Below are 19,672 nucleotides of genomic sequence, written 5' to 3'. Positions count from 1 at the left end.
CAGGCAACTCAGTTATAAATCTGAATTGATAGGCTCCAAGTTATGGTAATTATGATTCATTTTCATTCATTAATACTTTACAGAAAGAGAAATTTTTTTTTAAATGCACTTTGGTGGGGTGGTCAAAGCTTCATTAATATTCTTAAATGTTTATTACCTTTTCATGTTGGCCAGTGTGTTTGTAGGTATTCAGGGAGTATTTTTACATGAAGAAACCCAAAATACATACTTTTTTTTACTGTATAAAACATCTGAGTAGTACCACAAATTAACTTCCCACTAACAGTTAAAAGGGATTAAAGTAGAACATGTTTGTTTTACTGTAATTTAGAGCCTTGGTACTAAGGCAATTTGGGGAGTGTGTTTCCACCTTTCACATTAGAAACAATAGTGTTTATAAATCTGGTTAAGCACTATGGGTTTATTTAGTTTTGTAAAATTCAGTGATGATTAATTTCTCACAGTCAGTTGCCTACATATACAAATTTTCAAGGCATGCAAACTGTCAAGAGAGCACTCTAGGTTACAAAAGATCCTTGTTACCAAATTTTTTCTGCTAAAATAATCACTTTAATGGAAGATATCAGACAAAAAAATTAGATTAGATTTGGTACAGTATAAGACACTAGTAGGGTACAGTGCCAATTAAGAACAGAAAAAAAGGTCTTTAGAAAACGGTAAGTTCTAACTATTATACTTTATCAACTATAAACTTTTAAACTTATAAATAAAGCCTTAGCAAATTAGTGTACCAAAAATGAGATTTAGAAAGACTGCATTTTCTTTTTTGAAATTCAAAGCATCTCTAGTAACTAGAAAAGTTACTTTACAGATGAATACACTAAATTTTAAAATAATAGCATAAATAAGTTTCAGGGCTAGAAAAACTATGCCCATACTTTCCTGACATCACTCTAAAACATAAGAATCACAGTATCCTAAAATCTCAAAACTAATATACTGAACATATTTGATATTTGGGACTTTCTGAAATCGGTTTTCAGAACCTTATTTTACAAGTGGGAAATGCACTTTCAATTTTTTACTAACATTTTCCCCTAGAAATAGAATTTAAACATTTATATCTTCAAAACAAAAACAAATCATCAAAATAGGAGATTAGCATAGTAACAGCCTACAGATAATGGTTACACATGCACGTTTCTTTATTGGTCTTTAAATCATTAGGAATTTATTTCAACCAAGGCTCTCTAAGCCTTCATTATTTGTATGCAAACTCCAGACAAAACCAGTTTATCAGTTTATGATTGAATGGTCATGATCAGGGAAAATGATACTGTTCCCCAAGAAGAAATACATGTCAGTCATTGCAGAGACAATTTAGGCCTCTTTCATTGCCCACTATCCAGGACAAATCCTTGCCAATGTTAAAATATAAAATTTAAATGAAATAAAGTATTCAGGAGGTAGCCCATATGATGGGTGTAATTCAGATAATCTTAGCCTAAATTTATCCTTTGCTCCTCAGTAAAGCACACTGACTCAGATATGTGTCCCACCGATGAAATGCTTTTCCTTAGTCGGTGCAGAAATATAATTTGTACATCCTGAAAATACCTTTATCTGACTATCCGTGAAGAGAGCTTCCTTTTATTTGCCTTTGTCTTGTTTTGAATATAAAATTCACAGGTTTGCAAACTTTTCTACTGACTACATTTCAACTTGTATTTCATCAGGAAACATTTGAGAGGATGTTTTTATTTTAAGGGTTAACTATTTGAAATTCATTGTTGGCCAAGTTAGCAGTAGTGGCCAGTTTTCTTGTAGGGAGCAATTCCAAACACAATGAGTAGGTGCGTGCTGGCTCCAATCGGTATGTTCTATCTCTTGTCCTTTCCCTATATTTGACCACACACTACTGTATTGTCCACTAGCCTCAGGCAACGGACTACAAAGGATTACTGGAAAGAAAAGGAATGTGGCATCAGAATGGTCCTTTCTTCCTACCTTTCCCAAAAAGCCAAAACAGTTCAATGGCTAAGTTTTGATAAGACTTATAACTGCCTACATTAATCCTTCGAAGTTTTCTTCCTAGAATAAGACATGAATTTTAGGAGAGTATCTGATTTAGTTGAAGGGGAGGGGAGCAACAAGCAATACTCAACAGTATTTTCAAAAAGTATAACAATTTAGTGAAGATACATCAATTGATGTTGCCCCAAGTTTCTGTTTTAAAATGATTTTTTTTAATTGCAAGGGAATAGGCTTAAACACAGGAAATAAAATACAGGCCAGTCCATTATTTACATGTTCTTCATCTTGGCCATGAGGTCTTCCAAGCTTTCTTCAGAATCTTCCACTGTTACCTCAGGTACAGAATCTTCCTGCTATCAATAAATGAGGGAAACATGGTGAAAAAATAACCAATTAAAATTCTTGATGCTTAGGCACATATCATCAGTAAGCTTAGCCTTGTTCAACGAGTTTACAAAGTAAACTTTCTTTAATAAGTATGCTTTCTAATTTTTAGGGGAGACAAAGGCGTTTACCTTCCCCATCAGTCTTTTCATTTGCAAGGCAGTAATTTCAGTAGTCCTGAGATCTCTAATGAAGTATTTTAAAATGGTATTGTGGCTAAAACTATCAGTATACATATGGCACTGTCATTTAATCAAATCTATTTCACCTGATCTACCAGTAAGTGAACAAAACTATTTCACGTCTGTTTTCAAACAGTTTAAAATGTACTGTGAATATTTCCACATTAACACTGAATACCTCTCTCTTTCACACATCTTAATGCCCATAATGTAAAATATCTAAAACAGGAAACACTGCACTGGCATTATAAAATAGGTTGAAGATGAAAGAAGATAAGACATTTTCTCTATATGATATTTACTTATGGTAAGTGAGATTTTAGGTGTACCTTTTTGGGAATTGTATATGCCACCGTAATTCCTTCAGGTAAGTCAGGAACTGGACCTGAAGAATTTTTCAGTTCCTCTTCTGAAACTTCAGATACCAACTCAATGCCTGTAAAGTTTAACTTGATCTTAAAAGTCTTTAAGGAGCTTAATGAGCAATAATCATTCAAAATTTGTATCACCTTAATTACAATTAGATTGACTCCCATAAAGGTGGTTTCATGCTGCCATATCCATTTATGAAAGCTTCCTACCCCACTCATTGTCCTCATGCACTATCTCTTCCTCTTCTTGAACAACCTCCTGTTTGGGCAGTGCTGCTACCTTTTTCTGTGGAAATCAAACAGTGTCAAAGTGTTTTTACTCATTCTCAGTTATATGAAGCATTAATCAAGAATTTAGACAGGCTTTTTTCTAAGGAAGACATACAGATAGCCAACAGACACATGAAAAGATGCTCAACATCACTAATCATGAGGGAAATACAAACCAAAACCAGTGAGGTAACACCTCACAACTGTCAGAATGACTACCATCAAAATAACAAGTGCTGGCAAGGATGGAGAGAAAGGGGAACCCTCATGCACTATTGAGATTGTAAATTGGTGCAGCCACTACGGGAAACAGTATGGAGATTCCCCAAAAAATTAAAATACAACTACCATGTGATTCAGCAATTTCACTTCAGGGTATTTTTTCTGAAGAAAACAAAAACTTATTCAAAAAGATATATGCACTCCAATGTTCATTCACTATTTACAATAGCCAACATATGGAAGCACGCTAAATGTCCATCAATAGATCAGTGGATAAAGGAGATGTGGAATATATATACAATGGAATATTACTCAGCCATTACAAAAACCCTGCTATTTGTGACAACATGGATGGAACTAGAGGGTGTTATGTTAAATGAAATAAGTCAGACAGACAAATACCATATGATCTCACTTAAATGTGGGATCTAAAAAACAAAATGAAAACAGACTCAGATACAGAGAACAAACAGTGGTTGCCAGAGGGGAGGTGGGGGTGCAAAACAGGTGAAAGGATTAAGAGGTATAAACCTCCACCTATGTAATAAATAAATCACAAGGATATAATTTACAGCAATAGGAATATGGTCAATAATACAGTAATAATTTTGGGGACAGATGGTAACTAGACTTATGGTGATCATTTCCTAATGTATACAAATGTCAAATCACTATGCAGCACACCTGAAATTAACAATATTGTACAACTATATTTTAGCTTAAAAAATTAAAATTTAAAAAAATGTTTTTAAAGAATTCAGACGGGCCTTTATCTTACCAAAAGCAAGAAAAGACTCTGAACAGAATTTTCATTTTTAAAGCATGATGAATAAATCAGAACTTTAAAACTTCAGAACCCATTTATCTTGTATTCCAAATCTAAATAATAATTTCTTCTTTTTAAAGTTACTGTCCTATGCAATTTGGTCTCTCATGCATTGTGACAGATTGACATATACCTTATATTCTTCCTGCTGCTTCCTGCAGTTTCTGTCATCACACTGAGGATTTGGCTTCATGGACATAGTAGGAAAAAAATCCTGCATTGCATTGTATCCAAGGTAAAAACTAACAGTACCAAAATTTAACAAAAACCTAGGAAAACAAATCAAAGTAGACTCAAATAAAGAAATAAAACCTTAAGAGTATTAGGAAAAAGTAAATGAATTTTTAAAATATGATTGTGAAAGTAATGATTTTTTTAGCAACCCAGAAAACCAATTTTTTAATCTTGTTTACAGAGCCTGGCTTATAGTAGATTTTGTTGAATGAATGCAGTCAAGAAAAGATCACTCCACTTCCTCAAACACAGAATGCACTATTATTTTTGAATCTGTAATAAAGATAAAATGTTGCCAATTAAACTATGACATGTCAACAACTATAAGAAGCATACTGATTTCAGAGAAGTTAAAATGTGGGAGAAGTGTATCTCAAAAATCCCTGACATATGGTAGTAAATCTAATTTTTTTAAGTTTTTATATATAACTTACTGCAAAGTTTACAATCTTAAATTTGTATTAAATCTCAGTAAAATTTTACAGAAGGACTCACCCATGATCACTACAGTGATTAAATACAGTTGTCCCTTGGTATCCATGGGGGTTGGTTCCAGAACACCCCCCACCCCCAGGATACCAAAATCAAGTCCCTTATATAAAATGGCCTAGTATTTGCATGCAACCTGTGCATATCTTCCCAGATACTTTAAATCATCTCTAGATTACTTATAATACCTAATAAAATGTAAATGTTATGTAAATAGTTGTAAATACAATGTAAATGTTATATAAACGGGTGTCAGCATGTGGCAAATTCAAGTTTTGCTTTTTGGAACTTAATGAAATTTTTTTTTTTTAATATTTTCAATCCACCGTTAATTGAATCTGCAGGTGCACAACCCAAGGATATGGAGGGCCGGCTGAATGGTGCACTTCCAGGATGCCATAAAGCTCCCTGGCGCTCTCCCAGTCAAATCTGATTCCTTTTAGAAGCTTACAAATAGAGGAAAAATCATGTACAAAAGATAAACAACAGAAAGAAAAAGAGTCATTTCAAATGCAGAGAGTAACACAAATATGTGTGTTACTATATGTTATCTAATATATATTTAAACATATTAAGATATGTTTATATATAAATTAAAAGTATACCATATATTAAACATATATAATATTTTTAAATGTGTATCTAAAACTAAATTTTTAAAAAACTAAATCAAATACTTAGCTGGTAATTCCAATATTTGGTATGTTTTTCAAAGGCAAACAAGACTATTCAGAAAAATTAACCCTCACTCACTTTAACACATTCTGTACTAAGATCCCAGCAACCACTCCCATGGTGGTAGGAAGACTGGCTGCACAAACACCTTCTCGTTTCAGAGTCTTCTCATCAATATTTGCAGCAACTACGAGTGGTGGAGCGCACTACATGAAGAAGAGTAAAAGACAAGACTTCAAACCAAAGAAGAAGAAAGTGTAGGATGCTCCAAACAGCACTCCGTCACATTCCAAGCTTGGCTTTTCTTTGAACTGTAATGCATTTTCAATGCCCCAGGAACTCTATGACTTAACAGGGAAAAATACCCAAAATGAATCACGCATACCGCAAAACAAGCAGATTCTCCAGGAATTATGAGCTGTATGTGCCCTGAAACCGCATTTTCACTGACCCCAGACTCCATCCATGTCTGTCCAAGTTCATTACAAGCCTTAACAGAAACAGGTGAAAACACAATAAAGAACATTAAAAAAGCAAGAAGTAATTCACCATAATCCTTTTCATGAAAAGCTGGAGTTTAAATGGATTACAAAGAGTTTTTAAAAATTTATATTTAGAAACAAATAGATAAAGTTGTAAGTAACAGAATTCCTCAGCAATTGCCAGGCTACTCAAAAAGTAAACTGACAGCATTCAGTCAAGTAGTCAATAAGTATCTAATTAAACTGAACCATTGTTCACTGGTTTTCTTAGTATATTAATGTAAAACTTCATTTTTCTAAAATAATTTCAGCAATAAAAATTGCAAAATTTTATTTGAAAAGTTAAAAACACAATAAATCAAAAGAATTGTTTTATTCTTGAGAAATTGTATAGGTAGGCAATTTATATGTATTTACATATTTACTTAAAAATGAACAAAGTTAAAACCAATGCTGACCAAGAATAAGACAGAATAATATATTTATTTTTTTAAACTATACATCAGAACTATGTGCCGTTTTAGTTTCCTCTCCTGGCATAAGAGAGAGTAGGATACTGAAACATACGCCACACCAACAAGGCTACACAGGTCCCATTAGAATAAATTTCAAAAATAGGCTGAGAGAACATTAAAAATAAATAAAACACATTATCAAAGGATTTAATGCAGAACTATTTTCAGGGTGGGAAATATATACTGACAGAACATATAGGAAAATCCACAAGTATAACATATTACACAATAGGAAAACTCACTGTATTTATTGTCATTCGAGCTTCAAAATTGTCCACACAGCTAAGAACTAGGTCAACAGGTTTTCCTTCTTCTAATCCACCATTACTAAGCAAAGAAATTTTATTTGAAAAAAATCAGGACACAAAATATATTCTAATTAGACTGTATTTGTTCAGTCACATATTTATTCTTTCAGTAAATGTTTGAGTATAATTATAACACAGTATTTAATATTAAAGACCCAGTACATATCGAGTATTAACTATTATGAATATAATATCAATGATATTACAATACTTCTTATACAACACGTACAAGGCTGCAAGAAGTATAAAGTCTGTTCACAAAAGTCACCATTTCCCTCTCAGCTGTCACAGACTTTTACTCTAGTTTCACTGCAAATGGAAATGTAGTAAGTTAACTGAATACAAGTCAACATTTCAGTGGTGCTTTGACAGTCTCTGCAGAAAACCACTTTCAGATAGAAATATAATCTGGAACCCAGGACTTATAATTTTATGAGGATCCCTTTTTATATAATTAAATAACAGGATTTCGGGGGCTTGTTTTTTATTTTGTTGTTACTCTTGTTTTTTGGACAATATATACTTTTTGGTGAGCTCCCAATACATAAAAATCACACAAAAATTAACTATTTAAAATATATAAATAATATAAATACATATATATATCAACCTACCAACTCATTGAATTAATCAACAGATTTTCTAATAATACTTAAAGTAAGCTGGACACTGTGCAAAATATTCATAAATGAAATTTTACCTTATTCTATCCATGAAATGTTGAAAGTTTTCTACAGTGGTTATATTGTAGTTGTGTACCTCAAAAAGGACATCAGGATTAATGTTCCTAAGAGGGAAAAAGGGAATTATAAAAACTACTAGTAGAACAGTAAGAGAAAGCAGGAAAAAGAACTGAAAGAGCTAAAGATCACTTAACAGAGGTAGACAAATGGAATTCAAGCTATTCAAAGAAAATCGAAAGTTCTCTTTTGTCCCACCTCAAGGACCAGGTTCAAAACAAGTAGACTGTCAGAAGCATTACAGAAATAATCCCACAATTTATATGCTGGAAATTAAGCCTTTATTACCTCTGTTAGTTACAGCTCAGCCTGACAAAAGAGCTTTTTTGTTTCCTATTCAATTCAGTGCAAGTATGTTTGGGGCCACAAAGAAACTTCCTAGAGTAAGGGTTAGCAAACTATGGCCCCTAGGGCAAATCGACCTGGCACCTGCTTTTGTAAGGTCTGCAAGCTAAGAATGGTTTTTACATTTTTAAATCGTTGCAAGAAAAAAAGAATCAAAATAAGAACAATATTTTATGATACGTGAAATTATATGAAATATAAATTTTAGAGTCCATAAATAAAGTTTTATTAGAGCACAGCCGTGCTCATTCATTTTTATATTGCCTACAGCTACTATCACACTCCAACTGTATAGTTGAAGAAGTTTTGACAAAGACCATATGACCCTCAAAGCCTAAAATATTTATTATCTAGCCCTACAAAGAAAAAAGCTGCCGCTGCAGATCGAAGAGATAACTGAAACCTGCATTTTTATAGAGAAAAATTCAGGTCCATTTATCTGATAGGTTAACTCATACCAAATACACAAAGCAAGATTTCACTAATTTCACTGCCTTCAATTGCTATTCCATTTACCTCAAAGTATGTTCTGCTGCTTGAACTTTACTTAATCCTGCTTGATGAGGCTGGAAGAAAAGTCTGTTCATATTGGCCAGTTCCACCTTGTCATAGTCAAAGAGTAGCAACTAAAATGAAAACAGTGGTATTCTGTTGAAAAACATACAAAAAAACAAACTGAAAATAATTAATCAACTAGTGGGCCTTACACTTGATGGGTTTAGCAGTTTGACAGTAATATTAATAGCTAACTGTGAAACACTAGGTGCCATGAATTCATTTAATCCTCATATGGGGTAAGTATATAGGTAATATTATCCTTGTTTTAGAAATGGGACAACTAGGGCACTTGCCCAAAAGCCACTCAGCTAATATGCAGTGGAAATGAGACTCAAATTCAGACATTCTCAATCCAGCACCTGCACCCGGACCACAGTGCTGTAATGCCTTTCTAAACGATTGGCTCAAAAATCACTCCATTTCAATGCAATTTTTAAAAACTATGCCAAAATTCTACTTCATTCCAATTTTTTGCTAAAAGCCAGGAACCCACTAGATAAGTGAAATTTTTAAATAAGGTAAAAACAAATGCTATAACTTAAAACCACAGTGTAACATGATTCCTTTCTTGAATATGATACTATATATGCCCATACCATGGCTAAAACTTTATTCCAGTCAGTTAATTGTTGTTTCCTGCTACATACTTGGACATGACAGCGTTTGTCACACTCACACAACTTTAAAGTGGCCAAAAGATCCATTTATCAGTAAGAACAGGTTGAACCCAATGAGGTCCCTACATTATCTAAAATTCTGTGACTTTGTAATATAATTCTCAGCATTCTAAATTTAACAATAAAAGCAGAAATGAGATTTTCATCTTCTCAATAAAGAAACTAAAAAAAAGGTAATCCACCCATTAAAAACAACACCTAGGTAACACTTAATATCTTGCTAGAAAAGATATCACTTACACCCTCTATGATAATTTTCTAACCCTAATTAGAATCTTCAAAATATGGTTTATTTAAGCTCATTCTTAGCAATATTTATTAGGTCAGGTCAAGTATTAAATTTGAGTTTCAACTTCATAGCTGGGTTATGAGTAAGGTGCAGGAAATCTTAAACTTGGGGACAGATGTCTGAGCTGTAACTGTCACTAATTAGCTCTGACCGTGGGTAAGTCACTTTCACTTTTTAGGCCTGTATCCTCATCTGTAAAACAAGGCAGCTCATCTAGATCTGGTGATCCAGAGTGCCCTGGGGAATTCCATAAACTTTCAGGGATAAGCAGTGGGCCCTGGGTCTCCAACCCTCCACTTCCCTACTTAACCCCATAAATCAGCTTCTTGTTCCTCTGTTTTACATATTGAAAAAAGAATTCTGAAATTAACCTATGTAGACTCTTAGCTTACAAACCTGAGTGCACACTGGAATAAAAAAATACAGATGTCAGGGTCCCAGCCCCAGAGATTCTGATTAACTCATTATGGAGTGCAGCATGGATGTCAGTTTTTTAAACGTCCCAGGTGATTCTAACTACAGATGATAACCACTATTCCAGATCCTGGCTACTGTAAATCCTTGCTCACTCTAGCATCACCTGAAGCTTGTTAGAAATAAAGGAGCATTTCCCCAGCTTTAATATGCATATGAATCATCTGACAGTCTTGTTAAAATATAGATTCTGATTCAGCATGTTTTGGGTAGAGCCTGGGAATCTGCATTTCTAACAAGCTCCCAGGTGATGCTCATGGTACACTTCAGGGACCAAACTGAGGAGGAATAGGACCCAGCAGTTCTTAAAGCTTAGTCCTCAGAACATCAAAACCATCTGGGTTCTGGGAACTTGTTAAAAATTCAAATTCTTAGGTCAACCTGGACCCTACAGAATCAAAACCACTGGGTTAGTCTGGCAATCTGTGTTTTAACAATCCTTCCAAGTGATACTGCTGCACATTCAAAACTGAGACCTGCAGATTTCCATGATCACTGCCATTCTCAGTCAGTCAGCCAGGGCCCTTATGTCAGCCAGTTGTTGACTGGCTTTTATAAATTTCTTCAAAGACTTTGAAATGTTAATAAACATTGTTAGTATTTTGGTGTTATCTTTTCTGTATCGGTAAATGAGCGCCAACTTTGAAGCCACTTGGGGCATGAAGTAGATCAACATATTAAAAAGCAACTGATATACTTTGTGGGAAAATGTTTGCTTCATTAAAATGACAAATAAAAGGGTATATAATTGTGGAAAGCTTATCTAACACCATGGGCTTTGCCTTTATAAATCTAAGATTGACTTCTAGCATAAGGTTAACTTCTCCCTCCTACCTGCAATCTAATTTTAGAAAAAAAGAAAAAAAAATGCATGGGTTAAAAAAAAATCTGGAGTATTCACCAGTTCACTTTTGGGAGTCAGAAAGATACATGCTTCTTAGTCTGTCTTGTCTGAATTTTTTTTTTTTGGATGTTTCAGTGTTTCATCCACACACTTCATCAATTTAACAGCCTTCTTTCCTAAACTTCTATTGCTAAAATACTTAAGTCCAAATTGTTTATATATTATTTCAAACTAAAAAGTTCCTGAACACAGTTAGGTAGTCCCTGTTTAATTAGCAATAATATCAGCTCCCATTTTGGTAGAGTTATGTCTTAAACCTTCCCCCACCCCCCAGGTAGAAAGAACAATCTGAATAAATATGCCACCAATCAATAAACCATCAGTAATGAGAAAAAGATCCGAATTTGTACCTGACTTCTCCAGAAGTGAGTAGGTTCCCTATATGACAGGCAAAGAGAAATGCTTTTACCTTACCAATGCCACATCTTGTCAACATTTCAGCAGTCACGCTGCCAACTCCACCAACACCCACTATCGCTACAGCAAAGGTACGGATTTTCTGTGAAATGTAATATTATATTTGTGTTGGTTAATATTTCTTCATTGAAAATGTCAGAAATTATTTTCATTTACTGAAATCATCTTCAAAAACTTGGGAAAGCTTATCATACCTCATAGTCGCTTACAATTCCCATTCGTTTCAATGCCATCAGACGGCTTAAAACAAAGAAAAAGAATGTTTTAAAGCTTAAAATCTTTTAAATAATAGTGATACAGGTAAAACATACATTATCACAGAAACTAAACTGTGAGAAAGAAACTGTTGGTGGGAGCGGGTGGCGGGCGGGAGGTGGGGGTCTTTTTCAGCTGGCTTTTACCAGATGAAACTAAATCACCTCAGCAGCTTTAAAAACACTGATGCCTGAAAACCCTCCCAGACGTAGCCTGTGAAGTAAGATTTTTTTGAAGTTCCTCAGATGCTCTAATGTGCAGTCAAGATTGAGACCTACTGACTTAAATGTTAAGTGTTCAGATGAGATGGGTCAAAGTGAAATTTCAACATTTTCCTATGCTTTATTAGTATATGTAAATATTTAATGTTTAACACTCAGATTTAACATTTAACATCAGAATAATCCTGTGGCTAGAATTCCGTTCACTTGTTGCCTCTGCCCATTAACAGATAATGTCTACTTTTCGTAAGCACATCTGGGCCAAGGACTCTAACAGGTACTTTACCTCATTATGCTAGTCTGTTCTATTCTTCGGTGTTTTAGCTTTTTTTTTTTTTTTTTTAATATTTATACTTTAACCCTATACACATATATATACAAATTCCATTCATTTGCACTCCGGCAGGCTTGTTGGGATATTCAGCAGTCTTCTGAATCCAACCCCATTTTTCTCTCCTCCCTCACTTTAAACTCTGCTACCGACATATCTGTAAAAAAAGCATGCTAACATTGTTATTTCTTGATTTTCAATTTTAGGTACTAGCTGAAGATTTCTTATCACTGATCCCTACTGAACACAAATATTTCTCATCCCACCAGCCTCTTAATATTGTTTTTGGTTATTTTGGTTAGATGTTCATACCGTTCACAACTGGGCAATGCAGTATATTAGAGCTTACCCTTTCTTATATAATCCCTACCCTTGAAGCTAATTGTTTCTCCTCATGCTTAATTTCCTATGTATTTCCACAAATTCAACCCCAGTTGTCTAAAATTCCTCTAGATACAGTCATGTGCATGAGGTGTTCCAGCAATTTTATCTTCTTGAAGATGTACTAGGATCTTTGAAATGTCCTCACAGGCTGACTCCCATCTGCACACACTGCTCCCATCCTGGGCTCCCCCTTCATCATTACAAATTCCCTTCACTTCTTTATTCTGTTTTAATCCCCTGCTTTCTGTATCCTACAGCTCAGTGGCTCTGAAGTATGGTCTGTAGCTCAGTAACAGTACCAACTGAGAATCTGCTAGAAATACCATTTCTTGAGCCCCAACTCTGTAATCACAAAACGAATCAAACTTTGGATGTGGAGCCTAACAGTCCATGTTTTAACAAGCTCCTCAAAATAATTCTGATGCGCACCAAAGATTAAGAGCCTTTGCTCTAGATTATTTCTTAATTTATTCTCTTGCTATGGTTGGAACATCTCACAGTAGCTTTGTAAAGGGTCCAACGAAGATAAATTTTGAGAACTTGTACATCTGAAAATGTTCTTTATCAAAATTCTTTTCTTTATAAAAAGATCAAATTAAAGGGTACATAATCATAGAAGGCTATAACACACACACACACTTGATAGTTTCATTTGGTATAAAAGTCTAAATTAGGAATAATTTTCCTTTAAAATTTCTAAGGTATTGCTCCAGTGTCTTCTAGATTCTGAAATCTCATGATGTGCCTTAGAATGAATCTTTTCTCATCCATTATGTGGACCCTTTCAAGTTGGAAACACTTTTTTCAGTTATGGGAAATTTCCCTGAAGAATGTGATGACTTGTTTGCTTGGTTTATTTTTCCTGGACTTTCTGGACCTTCTACTGTTTGAAAGTTGGGCCACTTGGACTGATCTTCTACTTTTAATTATCTTGTACTATTTTCCATCATTTTAGTTTCTGCTCTGTTCTCTGAGTTTTTCAACTTTAATTTCCAACCCTTCTATTGAGATTTTCATTTTGTTATTCTCCACTTGCAAGAATTCTTTTTAATCCTCCGAATTACTTTGCAGTATCCTGTTCTGTTTCATTTATGTGATACCTCTCTCTCTCTGAAGATACTAAAGATAATGTTGGGGTTGTGTTTCCCTTATATAGTCCATTCAAATTAACATTTTTATTTTCTTTCTTTCATGTTAGGAACTTCTCTTATCCTTTGTTCTGCTCATATTAAGAGCCAGACACTAATAAAGGGAAGGATGGGGGCAATATTTGTTTGACTTTGGGCTTCACTGTAGGGTGATCTGTCCTGGTTCCTTAGAGAAACCCACAATGTCAGTGTCTTTCAGTCTTTCTTCTTGGTTCTCCCAGATTCTCTGGAGAACAGTCTTTCAATTTCCACCCTGTAAGGTAATTATGCCCATCAATTTTGAGATGTTAAGTGGAAGAGCAAGGCTGGGAGTCCTAGCATTCAGTATGTAAACATTTCGTTAATCCCCTTACTTCAAGTACAAAGACCTGCTTCTATTATTTAATAGAAATCATCTATTTCACTCTCAATGAGTAAATCTCTAGTCTTCTCTCCCAGTAGGGAGAGGCATTTGCTGCCCAAAGTGGAGTAGCAAACTTGGGCTGTTGTCAACAGATTTTTAACCCTATCTTTTTTAGCCCTACCTTAAGCCCTTCTAGAAAGATCTATGCCTATTCTTGAGCCTTTGGGGAATTCTGTAGTATAAACTGGGTTGCAGGCGTTAGGGTCAATTTCTTTGGATCCTTAAAAATAGTTATCAGTCATCCATCCCTTTTCTGGTTTCTAAAATTGTGTTACTATAATCTTCAAGTACAGGAACTCACCCTCCCCCCATTATTAATAGAAATCCTCCACTTTTTCAATGGGGGTTTATTCCTTTTAAAAAATTCCTTTACTGTCATTTTAGTGGGATTGGGTAGACAGTTATAATATATGCCTGTGCTCAACCTGCCATCTTTACATTGACGCTCTCTTTAATCTTTACAAATAACCCTGAGAAGAATGTATTGCAGCCTCCTTTTACAAATGAGGGAAAGGATTCATGTTAATTAACTTCCTAAGATCAGCTAAATGGCAAACAAGTATTCAGGGCTGGGTTTTTGAGCCAGTATTGAAAACCAAGTTTTCTAATTTTAAAGCCTCTGCTCAACTCTTCCTGTTGTCCACATGCATCTAATTATATACTATACCACATAATTTTACACTTACTTGTGTTGATCATTATTTCCACAACCACTGAATCTCCAAAACTAAAGCAAAAGTTTTTTGAGGGTCAGGGGCTTTATGTTGTATTTCTATTATAGCGCCAGATGCAGTTAAAAAGATGTAGAACACCTACAAATCTCCATATTTTTCTGACAACTATGTACTTTTTCTATCATAATTCTTACCACTCACACTGCAATCCCATGTCTACCTTTCTATCTCACATTCATCTGGTAATCCCTTGAGGGAAATGACTGTGTCTATTTTGTATTCCATGTCTATGCATAACAAATGCAATAATCACAATTAATAGTACATATTATTCAATAGGGCTGGAGATGAAAAAGTGCTCACTAAATATTTGCTTAATGAGCAAAAATTCAAAAAATTTAGTCTAAATTTTATCAAATTTCCATGTACACTGCAGAGCTCTGGGTGACAACTGCCATCTCCTATATAGCAGTTTTAATAGACAAATGGTGCAAATAAGATACAAAATACTTAATGTCTAGATTTGAGTTCTGAAAGTTTGGTTTGGGATTATTACAATGTCAAGAAATCGTCCCACATTAAAATGAAAGATTGATTCTAAATACCTGATCCACATTCCTTTGCTTTTCATTCTTGGAGATAATGCTATAAGTTTTTCACTTGTAAAGTTAAAAAATCTTTAAGGATGCCAAACCAAATAGTTTCCACTCATTCTGATTAGAGATGTCAGTTCATGCTTATTCAATCTGTAAAAATTTTGAATGGCTAACCCATCATACATGGCAAGACAGTTAAAGTATATGCACCCTGTCAATTATATCTCAAAATTGAAAGGAAAAAAAAAACAGGTAGTAAGATGAATGAGAGAAAACCAAGAATCAGGCATGATGATTTCATTTAATTTGGGTTAATATAAACTTTTCTGTAATTATGGAACAATTATAATTTCGTCAGGTTTTTCTGTCACAAATAATACTGGACTTAACATCTTTGTGCCTAAGTAGTGGTCTGTATTTTAGATTGTTTAAAAAAAAAAAGATACATGTACCCTAAGACTTCCACTGAGGCTTTATACATCATAAATAAAACCGGTCTTTACAACCCAAACTCTCCTGCTTTTTGAAGGAAAAGAGCAACAATAACATCTTTCCTGTTTCACCTACTTTAAAACTATCCAGTTTTAAGCCACTCTACTTACTGGCTTATTTGTTTTTCTTGGGGAGGCAGTCCCATGTGAACTTTGGAGTAAGACAAACCTATTGTCAGTTAAAGCCTTATTAGCTACTATTAGCTCTGTGGCCTGAGGCTGGTCACAACATTGCTGACAGCCTCAATATTCTCACCTACATAATGGAGGTAAAATAATCGTACCAATCTCCTAGGGTTGTGCTGAGGAGTAAAGGGACAATGCATGCAAAGTGCTTAGCAAGTAATGAAAGCTCAGAAACTGTTATTATATGCACTGAACAATAAAGTCTTGTACAAGGCTTAACATATACAGGTGCTACTCTAAGAATACATATACTGACAATTTCAATCTTCACAACTCGACAGAGATATTAGGAGTGAAAAACTGAAACAAATTCAGAACTCTCTCCAGGTTACTCAGTTGCTAAGATTTGAATCCAATCAATCTGGCTCTAGAGTCCATACCGTTAACCACAGAGCTATGTTCGGCCTGCTGATTAACAAACCTTCTTAGGAAACGAAAAAAGGAGACGAGCGGACAGAACTGGTTAAGTCCAATGGTTTTAGAGCGAATCCAGCTATTCCTACCACGCCCCTAATTTAAGAAACACTAACAAGCTTTTATGAATCTCGAAGTTAACGCTTAGCGGGTTTCACTTTTGGTGTCATCTTCTGAAAGTTATTACTATCAGTTTTATGCAGAGCGAGGAAGGCTAACAGCAGGGTAGTAGGAAACTGGATACGTGTCCTTGGGAAACACAGGAGCAGCACCATATGGCTGATTCACTTTTTTTTATATTTTCACAAAGAGAAAGAACACCTCTTAACCAGTACTAAAACTTGGACTTGCCGTTTGGGAACAGGGCCCCCAAAACAAGAAAAGGCCGATGAGAGGCCATATGAGCTGGACAGCAGCTGGGGGCGCCTCACTCCTGACCACCTGGAGACCGTGACCTCGCCCTCCTCGCCCCGCCACGCTGGTCACCTGTAGGGGTTGGAGTCCACCACCTCCGGGCTCATCTTCTCGATGCGGACCCGACCGCCTCCACCGTCGCCGCCCCCCAGGGCCCGGCGACTTCTCTCCTGGGCCAGCTCCCGCTCCAGCTCCTCGACCCGCTGCTGCAGCCGCTCCACAGACTCGGCCATGGCTGGGACCCCGGCTGCCAGCGCTCCCAGCCCCGGCCTTCGCCGCCGCCGCCGCCCCACGCTGCTAGGCCTGCTGGGCCCGCGAGGACCTTGCGGCGGCCTTCGTAGCCCAGACCCCGGGGGAAGCGCTCCCAGCGCCTCCCGGACCGACACGTCTCCGCAGCTCCCTGCGGCCGCCCACAGGCCGCTTCCGGTGCGTTGCAGTCATTGCTCCCCCCTCAGATTAAAAAAACCCGCCCCTTTCAGCTTCCTTCTTCGCCTGGGCCAAGAGACCAGGCCGCAGCAGGACAGGGGTCATAGGTGTCCAGAGCCCACGGCCTGTGATGTTGCCTTTCCAACCGGGCGACTAGGAGTAACCCCGGGATCTTTTATTCCTGGGTTCGAGGTCCTGACGGGCCCTTTTCTGAACCGGACCTTATGGGTCTTCCGCCTGCTGGTGCATTAAGTTTGGAGGTGGGAGAGGCCAGACCGTTCTTACTTGCCCTTAGGGACTAACTTTACTTTGCTTGCTTTCTTTAGAATTGAGGCCTCCAACTCTGAGGCTGACTGAAAATTTAAAACCCAAGTACACCTGAGGCCCTTCTGGCATTTCCCGACTAATGCCCAAGTCCTGAGAATCGGCCGGCCAGTGTTGCCCAGCAACGGCGCCTACGGTGTGTGATTGGCTGGGGCCGCGAGCCGGCTTCCGGGGGTGTTCCGGCCTCGCCCCCTGGCTACTGCATGGCAGCGCCTCCCGAGTGGTGTCCGATCCCCGGAGACTTGTTTCTGCGGCTCTCTGGTCTGAGGAGGCAGCAACGATCATGGAGACCAGGGCCTCCCGCGAGCCCGACACGGTCGAAGTGCTGCCCCAGCACAAGTTCGACTGCAGGTCCCTGGAGGCCTACCTAAAACAGCATTTGCCCGGCTTTGGGGCTGAGCCCGAGGCCAACCTGACCGTTGCCCAGTACAGGTATCGCCGCCGGCCTTCCCCCGTAGAAACGTTATCTGTACCTTGTGCTTTTCTTCTTTTCGCTCTGGGTGGGAAACTCCCAATTTCCCCCATCAGGTTTCTTTTTCCTACAGTGACACACACTCTGCAGGCGGGAGCTGCCATCACCCGAATTTCATTCTAGGTATCTCCATTTCGAGGGCAATGATGGAAACACGGTAACATTCACGATTCCAGCTATGAGAAGAAATCTTTAACAATTATGTACCTCGAGGATTCAGTGAATCAATTACCATTGGAAGCTCTGTGGTATATGAAGAGGCCTTTCCTCAACTTTTGTTCTGTAACCATTAGATCTTTTTTTCTGAAAAGCAGATGTAATTCCCTTCACACTGGCCATATTCTTGGAGACTGAGTTAATGGCACCTGCTGTGGGATCTGAATTCTAATCCTAGCCCTTCCACTTAGCAAATCACAGCACCACTTTGGGCTTTAGTTCTTTTTGGAGTTAGGGAATGGAACTGGATGATCATCCTGAGAATACTGTTATCCACCATAAATCTGGCTCTAGTCTGATGTTTTATAATAGAAAACAGTCTAAAAAGAAACTTGATTCTAAAAATAGTATTTTGATAAATACAGAGCTATAGAAGCAGTCCTGGCTTCCAGAAAATTAGGTCTGCCACTTATTGCCTGAGAATTTTAAAACTTTGTTACATGAACCTTCTGAGAACTAGGTGCATAATCTGTAACAAATATCTGCCTGTTCTGAGTAATCCTGATAATTAAATGAATATAGGTGAAGGGTCTTAAACACTGTAATAGCACTGTATACCAGTGGCATTTATCACTGGCATTTGTATTCCTTGACTACCAATTTCAGAGAAATTAAAAAGAGAAAGAGATGGATCAGAGAATTTGGGGGTATAGAATTAAAAGGCACCTGTTGCAGTAGATATTGTAGGATGAAGGAGAAGGTGGAATTAAAAAAAAATGGCTGAGGTTTCTAGCCTAGAAGCCTTGTGTTGTAAACAAACTAACAGATCAAAGTTCAAATTTGCTGTGGCAATCTGGACAAGTTATTTAACCCTTTTGAGCATTGAGTCCTTCTTTGACAAAATGAAGATAGTAATATTTATCTCCTAGAGTTCTTCGAAAATTATCTAACTGAAAGATACTTAATTCTGAGTGAAGTTGAACGTTAAATAAACCAGAATTGGCTTGATAAGTGGAATTCGTTGTGACATAAATAGTATATATTTATGGAACTAGCCCACAGAGAATATTCACACATTTATTTCCATGACACATGAAAAAGTTTATGAAAATTGAAGACATGTTAGGCCACAAAGGAAGTTTCAAAAATTCTAAAGTGTCATTCTTAAAACATTTTTTTTTTTAGAAATCAACAGAAGACAGCTAACAGATGCATGTTTAGAAAGTGTTTTGATATACAGAGTAAGGAGCCAGTAATCTACAGATAATAAAAGAGTTTAATCAAAGTTCAGAATGCAAAAATCAATTGCACTTCTGAACTTTAGCAACAAACGTGTACAAATATAATTTTCAGAGAAATATAATTAACAAGAGCATCAAAAACACAAATTTCTCAAATATTCATGAAGTATGTGCAAGAC

General features: G+C 36.6%; 2 protein-coding genes across 3 annotated transcripts in view; one reads left to right on the top strand and one right to left on the bottom strand.

The window, feature by feature from the left end:
* Nucleotides 1–1,144: 1,144 nt before the first annotated feature.
* On the bottom strand, nucleotides 1,145–17,727 carry UBA5 (ubiquitin like modifier activating enzyme 5). Of its 2 annotated transcripts, none has more exons than XM_015248144.3 (12): nucleotides 16,947–17,727; nucleotides 11,552–11,597; nucleotides 11,350–11,439; nucleotides 8,555–8,664; nucleotides 7,654–7,740; nucleotides 6,888–6,972; nucleotides 6,034–6,138; nucleotides 5,727–5,854; nucleotides 4,384–4,519; nucleotides 3,143–3,218; nucleotides 2,891–2,997; nucleotides 1,145–2,345 (listed from the first exon to the last, which is right to left on the bottom strand). In XM_015248144.3, the coding sequence occupies exons 1-12, from the start codon at nucleotides 17,105–17,107 to the stop codon at nucleotides 2,265–2,267; spliced, it is 1,212 nt and encodes a 403-aa protein (XP_015103630.2). In that variant the 5' UTR covers nucleotides 17,108–17,727; the 3' UTR covers nucleotides 1,145–2,264. The 2 variants fall into 2 exon arrangements, with proteins under 2 accessions (XP_015103630.2, XP_015103629.2); XM_015248143.3 differs by having other exon boundaries at nucleotides 1,145–2,348; nucleotides 16,947–17,726.
* The window catches only part of ACAD11 (acyl-CoA dehydrogenase family member 11), an 81,552-nt gene continuing 79,466 nt past the window's right edge, over nucleotides 17,587–19,672 (top strand). The window contains exon 1 of the mRNA XM_006214566.4: nucleotides 17,587–18,056. Within this exon, the coding sequence (XP_006214628.1) occupies nucleotides 17,908–18,056 (149 nt within the window). The 5' untranslated portion in view covers nucleotides 17,587–17,907. The remainder of the gene's footprint in view (nucleotides 18,057–19,672) is intronic.

The sequence above is a fragment of the Vicugna pacos genome, chromosome 1 (genome assembly GCF_048564905.1).
Source record: "Vicugna pacos chromosome 1, VicPac4, whole genome shotgun sequence".
Classification (NCBI taxonomy): Eukaryota; Metazoa; Chordata; class Mammalia; order Artiodactyla; family Camelidae; genus Vicugna; species Vicugna pacos.
This window is presented reverse-complemented; position numbering and strand designations above follow the sequence as displayed.

Excerpts from the sequence above, each read along its gene's own strand:
- UBA5 (XM_015248143.3), bottom strand. The coding sequence starts at position 17,107 with ATGGCCGAGTCTGTGGAGCGGCTGCAGCAGCGGGTCGAGGAGCTGGAG. Across the intron at positions 8,665-11,349 it reads CAAGATGTGGCATTGGTAAG|TTGCTACTCTTTGACTATGA; the intron begins GTAAAAGCATTT and ends TTTTCATTTTAG. Across the intron at positions 2,998-3,142 it reads GCATGAGGACAATGAGTGGG|GCATTGAGTTGGTATCTGAA; the intron begins GTAGGAAGCTTT and ends TAAACTTTACAG.